Genomic DNA, 18,967 nt, shown 5'->3' with positions numbered 1-18,967 from the left:
TTCAGACGCAGTGTTTGCCTCAACTGAAATACTTTTAACATTTTCTTAAGTTTGCGTCAGAAAAAGATATGTCTGCGTGATTTTAATTCAAACCAAATGGTTTTGTAGAAACCACATCAGATCATTACGATCCTCTAGATTAGGCATTTCGGCTTGCTTTTGGCACCCCCTAGTGTTCATTTGTTGAACTGAAAAACAAAATATCTCGCTGTGCAGTTGTCTTTCAACACCTTAACCCAGCAGCTGAAACATCTCCCCCAGCCTTCATTAGTGTCTACAGGAGTGACTCATCATTACAGCTGTGTTCATGAAGCAGACTACAGCGCCAGGTATGTCCGCTCAAACTTCTGTCCCAACAGAGCAGCCCGCCAGTCGGAAGTTGCAAGTTCAATATTCTGGTCTCGGGGGCGATGGGGGCTGGGTGGCCTTTCATTAACTCTGTTAAAAGTCATTTTATCCCATACTGGCTCTAGAAAATTAAAAAATATGAAAAAGTTGCTAAGTACCCTTTAAGAGGGAAAAGCTGACAAACCCACAGCAACAACTAAAAACACAATGGCATGTTTGTGTAACATTCCCATTAATAATGACCTCCACACTACATTTCATCACTGTTTTGACTATAGAGGCAAAAAGTGCATCATGTCGCATCACAATGCATGATGTAGTCCTAGACAAGCAAGTGTGCATTTTGCATGGGTGCCTGTCTGTTTAGCATAACCACCCAGCAGCTCTAGCGTGTTGACAACTGTAAAGTAATCTGTATCCTGCAAAATAATTAAAAGTTTGTCGTCTTGCAGTTACTTTTTATTATTCTAGAGAAAAAACTGATTTTGGTCTTTGAGACAGAACGTATAAATCAAACTGAAAGAGAAGAATGCTCATTAATTCCTTTAGAGACTAGTTTACATCCATTAGATTCAGGTTTTTGGTCTGTGCAGGAAATCCAATTACCCAGAGAGAACCCGAACATGCACAGGGAGAACATGCCAACGCTACGTGTACATGGCTGTAAACCACCATGCCGTCCTCCAGTAGGTCAAGTTTTTAAATGAGATTTTAAAGAACTGCTCCAGTTTTTTCTCCCACCCTTCTGCAGCAGAAAACCGACTAAACGGCGTCTTCATTTACAAATTCTTTAAGCTCAATAAGGTAAAGCAAGCCAATCAAGACGTCCAAAGGGATGCATCGTCATCAGCTCATCAAAAATATTCCAATTTTCACTAAAGTTGGATGCCTGGCAACAGATTGGATTCATCTGAAGTCTCTCCGAAAACAAAACTCTTACTAGCGGTTGTAAGGTCTGAATGATCAGCGTATAACAGGTTTATGAAGGGTCAGCTTGTGAGTAAATGAAACTCTAAAAGACGGAGAAACTGAGCTCGACTGAAACCATGGAGACAAAAATAGAAACAGTCTCACATCAACCCAAATAAGAGAAGTGAATAAAACATCACAGCAAAAGTGAGTTTAACCTTTTATTTTAAGTCTTACATTAAAATTTCACATTACTTTTATTTATTTTTACATAAAGACCTTCAATTAGTAGAAAACACATTAATATAACCACCTTATACATGAAATCACTTGGTCAGTCATAAAAATAATACAAGTCCTATTAAAACTAACACAGATCTTTTAATTATAAATGCAAAATTTCAACCGCTAACTCTAAACATCAAACTGTAGAAAATTCAAGTGCTTTAGAGATAAAAATAAGAGCAAAGGTATTGATGTGAAAAGAGAAAAGAAGCTTCAAAGTAGGTCAAAGTCTTCTGTCATTTAGCGATGAAGTCGTCCTTTGGTCTGTCTGGCTGGATGCACTTGTGCCACTGCTCTCAGTGAGCGGGCGTTTTCCAGCTGGGCTGTTCATTACCCACCGTTCAGTCCTTGATCAGACGTTTGACAAGTGATTAATCAGGCAGGTGGCCTCAGCGGAGCAACTGAAAGTTAATTTCCACACTTCTGGAGGCGGAGATGAATTTAAAGCACGCTCAGACGAGGTAGCTGCCAACGCCACGCTTTCAGGGTGACCCCTGGCCCTCGCGCTGAGGACCAGATCCAGCCCGACCATTCCATTCTTGTCCTCGTCGTGCACCAGTATGCAGCGCACATCAGAGCACCGGCGAATAGTTAAATCGTGGAACTGGGAGCGGCAGGCGGTTGTGACGGCCTGTGGGGCGGGGTGACAGACAGCGTCCTCCCTCACCAGACCCAGATGCGTATCTGAAAGGAAAAACTGGGCCACACGTTTGCTGGGAGGACAGGCAGCCATTTGCACTGCAACACTTGTGTACATCAACAGCTGCACATCTCCCAGAGTCATTTCTGCTTCGTTCATATTAGAATAAATATGATAACCCAGATCTGCAAAGCTCCTCTGGAATCGACAGTAAAGCTTTAACCCAGTGTCCAGCAGCAGGTCAGGCACAGACACCCCAGAGTCCAGAGATAACTTCATCAGATCTTCATGGATTAGCGGGTGCTGAGAAATCCTGCCGTCTTCAGGACAAACGGCATCCAGGATGGCCCTGCAAAGCTCCTTGGTGTTCTTCTGGCTGTGGGTATAAACACAGAGTACGCCATCCTCAGCTGTGCTGATTAGGTGCAAACTCTGACCCCCTAAGCCTATCTGCATCTCCTTAAGCTGAAGCAGAGGGAGGTGGTGGAACAAGGCCGGGAGTCCAGAGTCGGCGGTCAGCGTGTAAAGATCAGTATCCATCAGGATCAGGAGGCCGGGCTGGGGTTCAGGCTGGCGGCATTTAGCTGCACTCAGCCAGAAAAGAGCCCGTATCTGGGAGGAGGGCACTGAAGAGACGATCGACTGTAGAGAGTCCATCATGTCTTGCAGCGGGACGTTTTGAAACTTCATAAGAGCATCAGGAAATTCTATCAGTGTTTGAGTGACCATGTTGATGTGTTTTAAGTTGTCCAGTGTCTTATCTGGGCCTTCAGATGCTTGTGTCATGCTGATCTGCTTGAACAGCTGAGGCTCTGGAACATTCTCACCGTTTTGTTTAGCATGAATATCGTCCCCGTCTTGCTTTTGTTGGGACTGCGAATCTTCCTCGGTGAAGTCCTGGGAGGTTTGCTGCTCATCATCTTGCAATTCTTCCGTCTTGGTCTGTGCTGAAGTCAGAGCTGGGCGTTGTGCATCATCAGGACTAACACTGCTCTGAATCACCCAAGCTGCCTCTTTGAGCTGAAAATGGGGAGTTATGTTTGTCTGCAGGAGCTGCACGAGGGAAAGATCGTTCACAACAGAAAATATATGATAATCCTTAAAAAAGGAGAAGATGAATTTTCCTGCGGCCACGGAGAAGGCCTGGCTGTCCTTCACCACAGAAAGAACAGAACTTTCTTTGACCAGAGAAATGACTTGGTTGGCCCAAGCGGCACCAACAGGTTGCAGTCTTTCTGTTGCGACTTGCTGCAGCAATGTAGGAGGACTCCAAAGGAGACGATGGGCGTCCCGGAAAAGCCAAGAAACTCTGCTAAACAAAGAGGCCAGCCCCGAGTTTTGATCTGCAGGTGCCGCAGTTTCTGTCAAACCAACTTCTGGGATCTCTTCTACACCTCCAGATTCATCCATCTCCTCACAAGTGTGCTGGTTCCCAAACGTTGTGTCTTTGGGTGGACAGCAGGCCATCTGAGTGCTGGTCTCTGGGAGGACCGACGTGAATCCACTTCCTCCATTCCTCAGCAGGTGGGACATGCTGCCTAATGAGCTCCCTTCAGAGCCAGGTCTCCCCTTATAGCAGTCAGTCACAACACCTCTGATCTCATTAGCATTCCCTTTTGGCTTCGTGCCACATCCATCACCTGGGCCCAGGACACTTGTCTGCTGGAGGCTGGCATCCCCTGACCAAAGCTCCTCTGCATTATAACTTGCAACACCAGCTCCACTCAGAGCTCCCCATTGTGGACTCTCAGACACGAGCCCTGGCCCTGATTTATGACACAAGTCCCTCTCCTGCTCCTGGCCATCCCCGATGCCTACTCCACCTTGTAGTGCGTCTCCATCCAACTCCAAACTGGTGTGAGGGACAGGATCTCTTTCAGGAATGGCCTAGTTTATGTTGTGCAGGTGGAGAGAAAGAAAGGAAATGAGAAAACTTTCAAAGATGTCAAAATAACCCGTTTTATGCAAATGACTACAAATTTCTGGCATTACTGAGAAACAAGTCATTTTAATCCAGCTCACTTTGGAAGCTAATTTTTATTTATGTGTGGAATTAAATTTGAAAGCACGGTGACAAAATGAGGGGAAGTGAAGGGAGAAATAACAAGGTGCGTTTATAAAAACGGAAAAGCGCGCATGCTTTCACAAAGTGTCATTTTCTTTGAAACCCCTACAGGAATGTGTAAAAGGCTTTGAATATGTGCATAATAAACACACACAAGCCAAGGGAAAAGGGATTCATGGCTCATAAATCTGTTCTGGTCTGGCTGGAGAAGGAATAAGCACGACATCGGCCTTAATTTACAAATCATGAATAACGTTGGCGAGGCAGAGTTGCAATTACATAAACCAAAGTCCAGTTACGTTCCTGGACCGGGGGGGGGGGGTATGGGGGGGGTCATCCTGAATTCAGGCAAGGGTAGAAAGTACGTACTGTAGTCGCGTTCTTCTCTGGAGTGGACTTAAGAGCGACTTTGGGCTCTGTGGACTGGCTCTTTGCTCCTGGCACGTCCATCTGGATTAAGTGACTACACAGCAAACGAAAAATTTAAATTCACATTTCCCAAAAGGGGAAAGAAAAATGCATTTTAATGAGGTTGTACTTGTAAGTCGCTTTGGAAGAAAGCGTCTGCTAAACCCATAAACATAAGGTGAGGTGTGAGTACCGTTGTGTTTATTCTATTGTTTGTTGCCAGGCTCTTTGTTTTCAGGAACCAATTTAATCATTTGATGTGGCGCGACACCGGAGACCCCGAACAGTTGGAGGAAAACTGCAATAACCTTTAAGACCCTCATCACAAAACTAAATAAAAAATAAACAGCCATTAGATTTGAAAAGCAAACAGCCCAAATGGCTGGATGAGATTAGAGACACTCCACTAGCTGTGAAATTAAATAGAATCTGTGCTTGTTGATTTGAGGATTTACACAATACTCAGCACTCCAGAGGGGGCTGCAGAAACCAAACATACAGCTCAAAATGATTGTGAACTGAACGGCAGCTTTAGCACAGCTTTGTGTGCATCAGCAGGTTGACAAAGAGTGAAAGCAGCAGAAGCAAAGATGGACAGAGCTTGGGTCCCGGTGATGATTAAAGGGTTTCTGGAAATCCGGAGGACGTCCTGTACTCACTGATGCTTGTTCACAATGAAAATAATGGAGGTGAACGTCATTTCTTGATTGTTTATGTCCCTTACAACCCACACGTTTACACTGTTTTTTCTATTGTTTAACAATAGTTGGTTTCAGGGTCAGTCCGACAATGTCGATGGAGGCTTAACCATTTTAAAGAGCGGGACCTCAAAACTGCTTAAACATCTGCCAATCTGAACTCATCTGAACTGCAAAACAACAATGTTTAACCTCAAAAATTATCTGATGTGATCAGAGTATTTGTTACAAATAGACCCATCCCAGTACCTGGTGCTGATGTGTGAGCCACATCTGGAGGAAGAGGTCCAACCTCCTGATGGCCGAGTGTAAAATATCTGTTAATCTGCACTCATCCAGCGGTCCTTTCATTATAGCTTGTGTGTGTTTTTGTGTGTGGAGGGGGTGGGGTGGGTAAATAGAAGACGTCCGGCATTATTTTATGGAAAAAGATGTGGAATTGACTTGTGGGTCAATTTTCTCACCTGGTCAAGCGCTTTGAGCTACGCTTGCATGAAAAGCGCGTCACAGATTAAGGTTGGACTGACTGATCCGACATGTCCCACTTCTTCCCACTCCACCTTTATTTATGAAAGCATTTTAAAACAATGCCGTTGACCAAGGGGCTTCACAGCATGATTAAAAACAAACTAAAGAGTAACTCTGAAAATATACTTGATGCTAAATTAAAGACGCTAGAACAAAATTTTGAAAACAAGTTAGCTTAAAATATTTGTCATGCCTCTTAAATATGTTGTGAAATTATTTTTAAAAAGTATAATGTGGTTCTCTCGCGTTTGTCTAAAAACATTCACCAATAACTATTCGAACCGAAAGCAACCACTGGACCATTGTGTCGTCTGTCTGGCCAAACCCCCACACTTCCCGGGGTCCAGGTTCTTTGCCCAATAATAGGAGAAACAGCCGCCTCTACCACTTCAACTTTAGGACAAACTACCAGTGTCGCAAAAAGAAAAACACCAAGTTATGGACAACAAAAGACGTCCACACCTAAAAAACGTTGGTGTTTAGCGCTCTCGTTTGCTCTAGCAATATGGGTTTTGGTATCACGCAGGTGGTCTAGGGATGATGGCTGACAGAAGGGGTGAATTCTGTGACTGTTTAAAAGCTAGCCTGTTTTGCAGATTTGCCATTGCAGAATAAACAACCATTTTAAGTCATGGACAACGAAAGTCATTTGGACCTAGAAAATGGCGACTGGTGTTTAGCACCATCACGTTACTTCTGGCATCACGGGTATCCGGTTCCAGCAGAATCATTCCAGGGAACATACCTGAAGGGAGGGGTGAGTGTTTTTTGACCATGTTTGTGTTCAAAACCTAGCCTTTTCTCTAGATTATTTATTACAGCTTTAAAAAAGAAAGACTTTAAAATATGGAGAGACTGATATGTAATGGTAGACCCTCCAGTCTTGTTTTTGGGACAACTAACAACTGAACTGCTGACCTGAGAGAAACATCACAGCCATACGTTCCCTCACTCTAACACCAGATAAAAGCTGAGCAGTGCTATTTAAACTCATCTGTAGTCTGGACAATGACTTGATTGAGGCCAGATGCATTGCAATAATCCAACAGAGGTAAACCCATGGTAGTGATGCAATGATAGAAAAGGTTCTTGAGCCAGAAATATGAGCAACTTCAAATGAAACAGCACTCCCCGACCAGAAACTGCACTAAACAACTTTGTAGTTCGGACTGAAACAAGGGAGTCTGGACAGAGGCGGTTTTACCATTAGGCATAGGTAGGCGGCCGCCTGGGGCCCCCTAGTGGTGGGGGGCCTCCTAGCCCTGACCACCGGCACCCCTCTGTTAATGCCACAATATTCTTATTACCAACCTGTGGCCGCAGACGGGATTGGACATGCGCACTTCTCAATACCATAATTCCTGAACCATTCAAGATATCATTAAAACTCCAAAAGTGCTGAAAAGATTAAAAATGGGGCATTTCGTGCATATACAATACATTACGGTAGCCACCGGGATTCCCTGTCTTGAGCGCAACGAATCACAACACAGATTCAGAGACGTGCCAAGTTTGTCATCCAAAATGCTCCGTTTTATAACTTTTGAACGGCTGATCAAATCCAAATAATTCCAACGGTTCCTAAAAGTACATAAAAGCAGCTTTCCAACGATCTATAGCATGAAGCAATCAGAGTTATGGAAAATATCGCTACGAGGGGATATCCTGCTGTACAGCCTGATTGAAACGGAGCGCAGCGCCGCGGTGGAAGCGGATAACGGAACGGGGAAGCTAATAAGCATAAAAACCAGCATGAAATTATGGAAATGCCTCAAAGAAAATCAACACGATCTATTAGGTGTCCCAGAAGGCTTATATCTGAAGACAGTGACCACGAAGAAGGACAGATCTCCAGTGAACCAGGGTATGAATGTTTGTTCAGTCTTTTTTTATTTATTTGAACAACCCTCAACTATTTGCTAATTGTAAGATTCAGCTTCATTCCAGCATTATTTATCTTTTTACAATAAATAATTATTTTTGCTACAACAAAAGTTCTTGGTATAGCAACACGGTGTGCCAGAGAAGCACCCCATGACAGTGTGAGGTGTGCAGGACTCGGCCTGCAGCTGGAGAGAAACTGCTTCAAGGTCTACCACATCAAATAAAAACATCTGAAAGTTAACAATACTAAATGGTCTTAAAAACAGCTAAAAAAGATACCAAGGTTCAAACTTTTTAAAGAATAGATGCATTTCAGTTCAAAGTTTAAATTGTTTGCCCAGTCATTTTAAAGTTCCTGTTCAGTAAGAAATGTAAAAAATTCAAATCCGTTTTTTGCTTTTTTCACTTTGAAGCTGATTTTTTAAAGGCTTTAATAGAAATAAATTCTAAATACAAACCATACACTGAAAGCTGAGGTTGTTCTGAAAAATGGAGAAGAGTTACACACACTTTGTACTTTTTATTACAATTTTACAGCCATAAGATTAAAAACATACCAGGCGGCCCTGTTATAATTATGGTCATAAGAGGGTTATTAAGACGCCGATGCACAAGCAGGAAGTGATTGGTAGTCATTCCACTCCAATCCAGTTGGTGGCAGTAATGCACCAAATTGTTGTTTGCCAAGTGCCATAAGACCACAAATAAGAAGAAGAGAGGCGGGAGCGTTCGTGACAAACTCAAAGCAATAGTAAAACATGAAGCATGAAATGGAGTTATCCTAGTGGCTCCAATGAGAAAGAAGCAGCTTGCTTCATAAAAGCTTTTATCTTCACTTCTGAAAGTGACGTCGTTTCTCGATGTAAACATCAAAAGGAGGCAGAAAGGAAAGACGATGGAAAATGTTTAAAGGGAGGAAAACAGACCAAAATGGAAAATAGAAATAAAATAACAAAGGCAAAAGCAGGAGCACTGACAGGAAGAAGAAAGCACTCAAAGGGAGAGAAAAACAGGAAAAAAGAGGAAGACTAATAAAAGTGAAAATAAATCGTGTCAGAAGAGGGTAGATTTTCGCAAATCCAGTTAAAGTTAAGATTGTCGGAAATTTAGTGTAAGAGGCCCCATGTCTGTGTTCGCCTTGGGCCCCCAAATTGCTAAATCCGCCCCTGAGTGTGGAGCAATGGCTGAAGTAGAGTTCAGTGTGCAGGGGCCTCGTTCATCGAGCTAGCTTACGCACAAAACAGGGTCAGAAAACTGCGTAAGCAAATTTCCACGCAAACTTGGGGATTTATGAAAGAAAACTTAGCGGAAAAATGTGCGGACCTGGCACACATGCTGGACATGGAGAGCACCTGCAGTGCTGCTGCTGAGAAGGATAACATTATGAAATCCTGCAGCATTATCACTTGTACCACTTCGTTTTCACACAGAACAAGACCCCCACACGCACACCCTGAAGCCAGAATGCAGAATATCAGCAGGGGGACAGATTGAGACAGAACATCATGCGCCCTGGCTAGTTGTACAGGGCAGATCTCCATTTGGCTGACTGGTTAACGCGTGTGACTTTCACCCGGGAGTCTGGGGATCGAATCCTGATTGAACCTTTTTTTTTTTTTTTATGTCCGCCACAGATCTCTCTGAAGAACTCAGCATTGACGGCTTCAGCAACGCTGTGCCACTCCGTGGATTTTCTCTCATTTGTTTTGCAAAAGCACTTCCTTTCATTTCTCCACCTCACCCACAGGTACCTCAACTTGTGCTTCCTTCATCTGCCTTGATCTACGGTCGCCATGCCATTGGCGGAGCGCTGCAACAGCCGGCTTATGTATATGCATGAGATCCACAAGGCACTTTCCATTGACTATTTATGGCAGTAAGTAGGCGTGGTGAGGACGGGATGTGACTAAAATGCAGCTGAGAACCGGTCGAGATAGTCTCTGATTTATGAAGCGGAGATTGCGTGCAGCTGTGTGTCCTCCATGTTTGATAGATCACAAACCTGCTTGGCGTAAGTACTTTTTTTGCTGAGCTTAAGTACGGTTTTAGTAAGGATTCTACGCCATTTTGATAAGTGAGATCCCTGGTAGCTACCAGTTTGTTTTCATTTTGCTAACCATCAATAAAAAGTGCAAAAAAAAGTAACTTTACTCATCAGGAAGAAGCCCTGAAGTAAAAGAGTAATATCTGAGGCGAAGTAAAGAAAGCGTGGACTAAACAAAGAGCTAAAACCAGAGTGAACATCAGCTCAGCCTAAACAAAACAATCTTTTACAAAGTGCCTATCAAGATAAAAATCACGAGGAGAGTCACAAAAACAATATTTCAAGTATAAAATTTCTAAACATGATTTTAAGTGTGTTTAAAATGAGAAAAAATAAAAAGAAAAAAGGGAGAGAAAATGAATAAGAGGGAAATCAGTGGATCCCAGGAAAAGCGGAATAAGAGCAGAATAAGGAAAGGGTGATGACGAAGGTCAAGGTCAAGCCTATTCTTGGAGGCTGTGGCAGGGTTGTTTACAACTTTGCAGTTCAGTAAAGAGTGTTATCCATTGTTTTAATTATTTTCCAAACACAGCAAAGATTTGTTTTCACCTTTTTTGCTGACGAGTTTTGGCTAACGCTGTAGCCTTCCTCAGAGCTCCTACGTGTTCCTTAAATGGGCCATTCCCACCCGTACCGGGTCGGCCCGGGCCGGGTAGCGTAGGTTGCTTACATATCTGGGTGGCCTGGTATTTTTCCGGGCCAACCAAGGCTCATTCTCAGCCCTCTTCTCGAGGGGGTCTGCTTCAGGCCGACCAGGGCCAACACACCCACTGCTGACAGCAAATTCACACCTTCCATTAGAGCAAGCCTCTGATTGGTGGGTAGAATCAGCCCACATGGGCTTAAGGCAAGGATGTGTGGAATCAACCGGGCCAGGCTGGGGCCGACTGGGGCTACCCGGCCCGGGCCGACCCGGTACAGATGGGAATGGCCCATAAGGCTCCAGTCTGGCCTTACGCCAAGATTTGTTGCCAGGTATCAAGTATTGACTGTGTGCCAAGAACAACATGTGGTCTAATATAAATATGCATTTTCCTAAAACATCTAGTTGCTATTTGAAAGTCTCTTACTTCACATCTTCTAAATAGAAGTCAAATACCAAAACAGCCACTTATGGTTTACAGACCGAGGATTACAGGTAGCAAAAGAGCCAACAAATGAACCACAAGTGACCCTAAAATAAAAATAAAAAACCTTTTAAAGCTCATCAGAACAGTTCATTTCCCTAATTTAAGTGTTATATATTCTTAGAGGGCCTCTTTAGCTTTACTACAAGGCAGAAATCAGAAGAGGTATGCATCGGTAGAATATCACAAATCAAACAAATGTACCACAATTCCCAACATCCTTCTCTGGTTGGTTTTGGTGGATATTATATTAAACAACCTGCTTGAATAAATAAAATAAACAATGACATTTTCATAATTTCCTCCACTTTTAATCAGCAGCCTGCATTTTGGTCACTGTTGCTTTAAAAGTTGCGCCTTTCTGAACTTTCTAGCTTTGTGGGGGATTTAAAATCAGTCGGTGAAAGTTAGCAAACATCTTTTAAAGCAGGTCAAGTGAGGAGAATAAATCCCATCAACATTTTATAAAGTCTTTAAGTTGGTTTTCCCCCATATAGGTAAAAAAAAAAAGATCTGAAAATCAGAAAAATTATACAAATTCACTTCATTATAACATTTTCTAAAACACCAAAGTTTATTTCTTAACCAATGTTATCTTCCTACAGTAGTAATTTCTGTAAAATAGCAAAAAATAAAGGTTATTTTACCTTACAAGCATGAAGAATAAATGAGGTTCTACCCTCAGGGTCCACCGTCCTGCACCTTTGCAATGTTTCACTGCTCCAGCACACCTGATTCAAATAGCTGAATTAACACTTCAGCAAGTCATCAAGTCCTGCAGTAGCTAGTTAATGAGCCATTCATTTAATTCAGGTGTGTTGAAGCAGAGGGAAAAAACTAAAACATGCTAGATGGTGAGCGGGCCCTGGGGACCTCTGAAAGGAGTCCCAGCTCTGAAATCGAACACATCTGATCTAATGTTTGTGCGGCGTTGTTACAACCAAAAACATACGTTAAAGTGTGAATTTAGTTTGTGTGTGAGGAGGAAGCTGGATCTTTGAGCCTGTTCAGAACGGGCAGCACCTCTCCATAAGCTGCAGGTCAGTTCACGGATATTTTGTGTCGCTCCCAGAGTGCAACATATCTACAGCCAGCGTTTGAATTCAAATTATTTGCTCCAACTTACTGCTGAGGGTTATTTTCAAGATTACTGAGATTAGTGCTGTCCTTGCTGCAAGGGAGTTTATGCTAAGTGAGGCAAGAAGCCGAACAAGAGCAGAATACAAATCCGAGCTACAAGTAAAAAAACGTATTTCCACACAGAGCTTGAATAGATTAGAGTTTAATGTTGTAGGTTAGAGAAGGAAAATAAATAAGCACCATTGTTTAATATTTAATTATGCATGTTGAGTAAAAGTGGACAGGACTCAAATGATCCTGATGTTTCTTTTACTGTAAAGGCAGCCTACAGGGCTGCTGCGGAGCTCAAGCCGAGAGTTTGTGATGCAGGATAATGACGACAGTAGCCGTGTCAACAACAAATGGCAGCCCTGCAGTAATCCACGCCAGCATGTGTGTTTTCAGACCCTCATATCTAAATTGAACATTAAAGTGGTGGACCTGGAAAACAGCTGCAGGTGTCTGAGTGAAAGCGGTAATAATGGCATGAGCAGAAAGTTCTTTTTTGGCCGCTCTGTGAAGGAAATGACACGTCAAACTGCTCCACGTGCTGAAAAACAGGGTTAGCGGATCAGAGAGACCAGAGGGAAGTCTCAAATTGCTCTCCGCTTTAGTTGGTGGTGAATCGTCGACCAGAGAATTGGATTTTGGACACTAATTCAGTGAACAGACGGTGACAGCTCAATGATCTGCCACACAATTCCACGGCATGGCGGGGAGTAAAAATGTGCCTTCAGACTTTGGATAAATGTGAAAAAAAAAGATGAACTGCAGCAAACAACTTTTGATTTTTAAATTAGAAAAAAGACCTACAGGATTTTATAATAGAGATAAATGAATAAGCATCTTTTGTACGTTCTTGCTGTTTGTCTTCTAATTCCATTTTTGGTTCTTTTTTTAAAATGGAACCGTTTTCTCTTTACCTTGCTGACTGTTTCGTTTGCGGCTGCAAACTTCCTCAGAGCTGACGCTGATGGTGGCGTCACTTCCTACTCAGTTTATCCGCGGGCAGCAGAGGACGTTGTCGCTCTCTGCTGCCCGCTCTCCCCTCTCCGATGATGCAGTCCCATGCACGATCCAAGAGTGGACCCAAAAGACAAGATACCAGCTGGACTTAAATGTGGAGTCGTTTACGAAATCCCATGCAAACTCTGCAATAAAACATACGTAGGAGAAACCGGACGCCAACTCAACACACGAACAATAGAACACAGAAAGGAGTGCAAGAAAGAGGCAAGTCAAAAACACACAAGAGCAGCAAAACAAGCAGAAATCACAAGAAGTCAGCCGTAACAGATCACTGCTTAAGAGAAAACCATATAATGGACTGGGACAACACAAGGATCATAAACACCGAACAACAGAAATACAAAAGATGGATTAAAGAAGCTATAGACATAAGGAGACGTGGATGTGGGACCATGAACAGGGACGATGGAGTTTACACGTTGGACCACGCATGGGACTGCATCGTCGGAGAGGAGAGAGCAGGCAGCAGAGGGCGACAACGTCCTCTGCTGCCCGCGGATAAACGAAGGAAGTGACGCCACCATCAGCGTCAGCTCTGAGGATGTTTGCAGCCGCAAACGAAACGTCAGCAAGGTAAAGAGAAACCTTTCCTGTGTTTAAAAAACCAAAAGTGGAATGAATAAGCATGTCTTACTTTTACTTCTATTTACTCTGAAATAATAGATAAAGTTTTCATGATGCATTAATGCATAAAATAAAAATGCATGAAGAAGCCAAGTACACAAGCTTATTGTGAGCATAAATAAAATAGAGAAGGCTTCAATTTGTCTGGAAACAGATCAGTTAGAAAAATACTAAAACATTTAGACCAACAAGTTTCTTACTTTTTACATATTTTTAAATCCTGCAGTAACGTCGTTATACTGAAAAAAGTATTTTTGGAACTCCTAATTGACGGGATGGGGATGCGCATGGTCTCAGATTTAGAGGAGCGGATTCTCATCCCAGCTGCTTCACACTCGCCTGCGAACCGCTCCAGCAAAAGCTGAAGATCACGTTCTGATGAAGCCAACAGGACCACATCATCTGCAAAAAGCAGAGACCTGATCCTCAGGCCACCAAAATGGATGCCCTCAACACCTTGGCTGCTCCTAGAAATCCTGTCCATGAAGGTTATGAACAGAATCAGTGACAAAGGGCAGCCTTGGCGGAGTCCAACTCTCACTGGGAACGAGCCCGACTTACTGCCGGCAATGCGGACCAAGCTCTGACACCGGTCATACAGGGACCTAACAGCCCGTATCAGAGGGCCTGGTACCCTATACTCCCGGAGTACCCCCACAGGGCCCCCGAGGGACGCGGTCAAACGCCTTCTCCAAATCCACAAAACACATGTAGACTGGTTGGGCAAATTCCCACGCACCCTCCAGGATCCCCCTGTAGCGTCATGAAGGGCCTCTAATTTGTGACAAAGGTCACATTTTCCCAGCTGGGTCAGCCGAGTCAGACTAACTTTTAGTTCCACAGATTAATCGAGGAGTCCTGATGTCTGCTGAACACCATCCTTTATCTGCTGCTGTTCCGTCCCAGAAGAAGGACACTTCAAGTTCACGACAATAATTTAAAAAATTTTTAATAAACTGACTTGATTGAGGTTTATTATAATCATCATAAATCATCACTTGGTTCAGTATAAATGTATTTTTAATTACTGAAATGAATTATTATGCTTTGGGTATAATTATGATTATGGTTGATGATCAGTAATGTGTGTTCAGCAAATCAGAAGGTCAACTTCCACCTTATCCATCTAACACAGAGTTTATCCAGAGTACAGGGTAACTGCCATCACATGTTTTTTTGACTCATGACCAAAGCTTTCTTGCTCCGAGAGGGCGTGTTCTGAGGGGTTTGTTAAACTAACTTTCCAGCAGAGAAACTTCAGTTCGTGAACCAACCACCATCACTGAGGATACGGGAACGGCCATCCCTAACCTCCACCTGCTGTTCTGTCACGCCGATGAGAATAGCTACGAATAAACGTAACTGTAACCAGCTGACACAAAAACTCTTCCAGTTATTGATTTTGAGAGTTAAGATGAGAAACTCCTTCAGAGTTAAGCCAGACGCTCGACACTGTACCCGGCAACATCTTCGGACCAGAGAGTCGGTTCCTCGAGTCTCCTCTACCGGATCGAGTACCTGGAGGCTGACACCATCCTCCCTCGACCTCCGGATCCTCACAAAGGGTCGTCTTGCTGGGTGAGGTAGCACACAGATTGTGTCTGATGCCGTTTTCTCTAAGTAACAACAGTTAGCTGCAAAACCATCATTTCCAACCCAGAACGTGCTTCTCTCTCTGAAAGGAACCTGAGAACATTCACGCATCCAAACTCGTATTTTCAATTTAGCTTTTCAGTCACAGGTTTGCCTTTTAAACAAGTTTAATATCAAAGCTGTTAAAAATAACAATTCATGGATGACAATTTAATTGTCATTTAAATTGTCGTTTCAAATAGTCAAGTTTAAAATTGTTAGTTAATTCTTCATTTTTAAACTTTGCTTCATTTTTTGAAATGGAACACAGAAAGGTATAAATATTTCTGGTTATTGAAAAAGCAAAGATTCCTAACTTCTGATTCAAAAATAAACTTTTGCTATTACATTATCTTAAATTAAACATTAATCTTTGGATTAAAAATAGACCAAACAGGTTGGTGTATGAACTTACATCGATTTTAAGTATCCTGGATATTTATACCTGATATAAGCTTCATATATTAATCTGCTTGGTCATTCTCAGAATCCACAACTGATAGCAAACAGTGTGATTCTAGTATGTATATGTCAGAACTATTATTCATGTTTTCAATTATCATGTTTTATGCTTTTATTACAATTAAAGATTGTTTCATTTAACATGTTTTATGCTCAATGATTTTATCATTTATACTTAAACATTTGCTGTATTGTAAAATTCCCTCATGAGTTTTTAAGGGTGTTAAAATCTGACTTAATGTGACCCAAGGACGACCTGAGAAGATCCGCTGTTCTGTCAATTGCTGACTCATCTTGTGATAAGACACTGAAAGTTCCTTGTGTAATAATGAATGCTCTTTGTTTTAAACTTGCAACAATCTAGGACTGAGAGCTGCGTTTCCCCCCTCCCTTTAGATCAGCTCTCAGGCATGTAACTAGGGAGCTCCCAACTTGTAATAAATAGAGGTGCTCAGATTTCAGAGGTCAGAATGGTTTTCAGGAAGCATCAGCTCAGTGGAGACTGGGTTGGTGTGACTTTATTCCATTCTCCTCGAGCTTAAACAGAATTCTGACTTTTGGGTCTCTTTCCTGTGTTGTGCTGTTATGTGGTGTCTTAGGTGCATAAACCTGACATTATACCCTGCACCCCTGAGAGTATAGAGCTGGTCCAGTGTTCCACGGCCAGGACAAAAACCACATTGCTCCTCCTGAATCTGAGGTTAAACAATCTGACCCTCCTCTCCAGAACCCTGAATAGACCTTACCAGGAAGGCTCAGGAGTGTGATCCCCCTGTAGTTGGAACACACCCTGCGGTCCCCCTTTTTAAATAAGGGGACCACCACCCCGGTCTGCCAGTCCAGTGGGACTGCCTCAATGTCCACACAATATTGCAGAGCCGCGTCAGCCAACACAGCCCCACAACATCCAGAGCCTTAAGGAACTCCGGGAGGATCTTATCCGCCCCTGGAGCCTTGCCACAGAGGAGCTTTTTAACCACCTCAGTCACCTCAGCACCAGAGACTTGAGTCCAACCTTAAGTCCCCAGACTCTGCTTCCTCACTGGAAGACGTGTCGGTGGGATTGAGGAGGTCTTCGAAGTATTCTGCCCACCGATCCACAACGTCCTGAGTAGAGGTCAGCAGCACATCATCCCCACTATAGACAGTGTTGGTAGCGCACCGCTTTCCCACCCACCCCATGCCCGGGTTTTTGCCTTGGCGACCACCCGAGCCGCGTTCCGCTTGGACTGCCGGTACCCGTCAGCTGCCTCTGGAGTCCCACAGGCCAAAAAGACCTGATAGGACTCCTTCAGCTCGACAGCATCCCTAACCGCTGGTGTCCACCAGCGGGTTCGGGGGTTGCCAGCACGACAGGCACCGACGATCCTGCGACCACAGCTCCGGTCGGCCACCTCAACAATGGAGGCACGGAACAGGGTCCATTCAGACTTCGTGTCCCCCGCCTCCCCCGGAACATTTTGGAAGTTCTGTCGGAGGTGGGAATTGAAGCTCCTTCTGACAGGAGACTCTGCCAGACGTTCCCAGCAGACCCTTGCGATACGTTTGGGCCTGCCTGGTCTGACCGGCATCCTCCCCCACCATCTGAGCCAACTCACCACCAGGTAGTGGTCAGTTGACAGCTCCGCCCCTCTCTTCACCCGAGTGTCCAAGACATGCGGCCGCAGGTCAGATGAAACAACAACAAAGTCGATCGAGCCAAACAGAGATGCAAATTCAAAGAAGCTATTTTCAAAATTTTTTAAAGTGATTTTGAGACAAGTCCCCGGTTGTATCGGACTTGATTCCCACTCAGCATGAAGCACTACAGAACAGCGTTTTACATGCCTCCACTCCCATAAATGCTGCCCTGATTTATGGCCCTGATTTGGTCGACATACCTGATGAACGCTGTTCAACTAGCAGGCTTTGTAAAGGCTGGACTTGGTGCAGCAATGGTCAGAGAGCTACAGAAAGTGTCTGCGTGCTTTACCTTGAATCCTGCTGCATCGCCGCAGACGCATTCTCTGTCGATTTGGACGAGTCGGTCAGACACGGCCAGAATGCAGACAGCAGCCCTCTCTGCAGAGAACAGAATGAGAAACCACTCAAAAAAATCTGTCAGGAAAAAGGAAATGAGTGACAAGTCTCTATGAAGGATTTGAATTAAACAATGGCTCACTTTTGGTATACACTATAAATAAAACTCTGTATTCTTGACACTTTTGCAGAACAGTGAAGTTTAAATAAAAAACAACAAGATTTGGGGAAATTGTCAAAACAGTTCAAGGTCGTTCGCGCATTTTACCAAGAGGACATTTTTACTTTGTATTTTCTGCACATTAAGCCAGAATCTTTGATTACAGGGCATCTGTGCAATATTCAGAGAAAATAAAAGCCTTTGAGAAAATATTGAAGCGTCCAAATCATGACAGTTATTTCTGTTCCAACACACTTTAAGACAGAGTCTGTGAGAAAGTGTCAAAACTCTCATTGAGAAGTTAAAAATGAATGAGAATGACTTTTTGGAAGAGCGCTGCTGCAGCAGTGTGTGGGCCATTCTCAAAAACATAAAACCAGAGCTGTCAAAGTACAGCTGGATCTATAAAATGCTAGATCAAGGTAACGACTTTTAGACACACAACACTAGAAATTCATTTTATCCTAAACGACCAATCAGAACTTTAACCAAAAAACATAAAGCATGATGGTTAGAGCAGGGCTCCTTTATACAAAAATCTGCTTCATTTTAAAGCAATTTACCTGGAAATCTTCTTTGATCAAGGATTAAAATGTAACAGGTAACAGGCAATTACCAGTAAAAAGCCTAGAAATAAGACTTGTAGTGGTTATTCCTTAAGGATCAACTTTTTTCATGACCGTTACTAAAATTTAGCTTCACTGGAAACGGATCAAAAAGTGAAGAAATGAATAATACATTTAAATATTTATTGTGGAATAGAAGTAGAAAATATCCAGCTTTATTGTGCATCTTAAAAGAAAACTGTATAAAGGCTAAATGAAAAATTGCGATACTGCTTAACATTGCTGTGATGACATCGTAATAAAGCTACATATTTTGTCATAATGCCCTTCTGCAATCTAATTTATAAAAAGACTAAAATGCATGTGGTCAAAAACTGCAAAAAGTTATTTTAAATTGATTCTGATTTAATGAGTATTTTT

At 43.1% G+C, this 18,967-nt stretch overlaps 1 protein-coding gene across 2 annotated transcripts in view; it reads right to left on the bottom strand.

The window, feature by feature from the left end:
* Nucleotides 1-1,439: 1,439 nt before the first annotated feature.
* kif16bb (kinesin family member 16Bb) overlaps nt 1,440-18,967 on the bottom strand; it is a 34,893-nt gene continuing 17,365 nt past the window's right edge. For both annotated transcript variants that reach the window (XM_054749794.2, XM_054749795.2), the window contains exons 17-19: nt 17,775-17,863; nt 4,617-4,710; nt 1,440-4,069 (exon numbers count right to left, since the gene is read on the bottom strand). In XM_054749794.2, coding sequence (XP_054605769.2) covers nt 1,895-4,069; nt 4,617-4,710; nt 17,775-17,863 — 2,358 coding nt within the window. In that variant the 3' untranslated portion in view covers nt 1,440-1,894. The remainder of the gene's footprint in view (nt 4,070-4,616; nt 4,711-17,774; nt 17,864-18,967) is intronic.

The sequence above is a fragment of the Nothobranchius furzeri genome, chromosome 12 (genome assembly GCF_043380555.1).
Source record: "Nothobranchius furzeri strain GRZ-AD chromosome 12, NfurGRZ-RIMD1, whole genome shotgun sequence".
Taxonomy (NCBI): domain Eukaryota; kingdom Metazoa; phylum Chordata; class Actinopteri; order Cyprinodontiformes; family Nothobranchiidae; genus Nothobranchius; species Nothobranchius furzeri.
The sequence above is the reverse complement of the archived record's forward strand: the minus strand, read 5'-3'. Positions and strand labels throughout refer to the sequence as shown.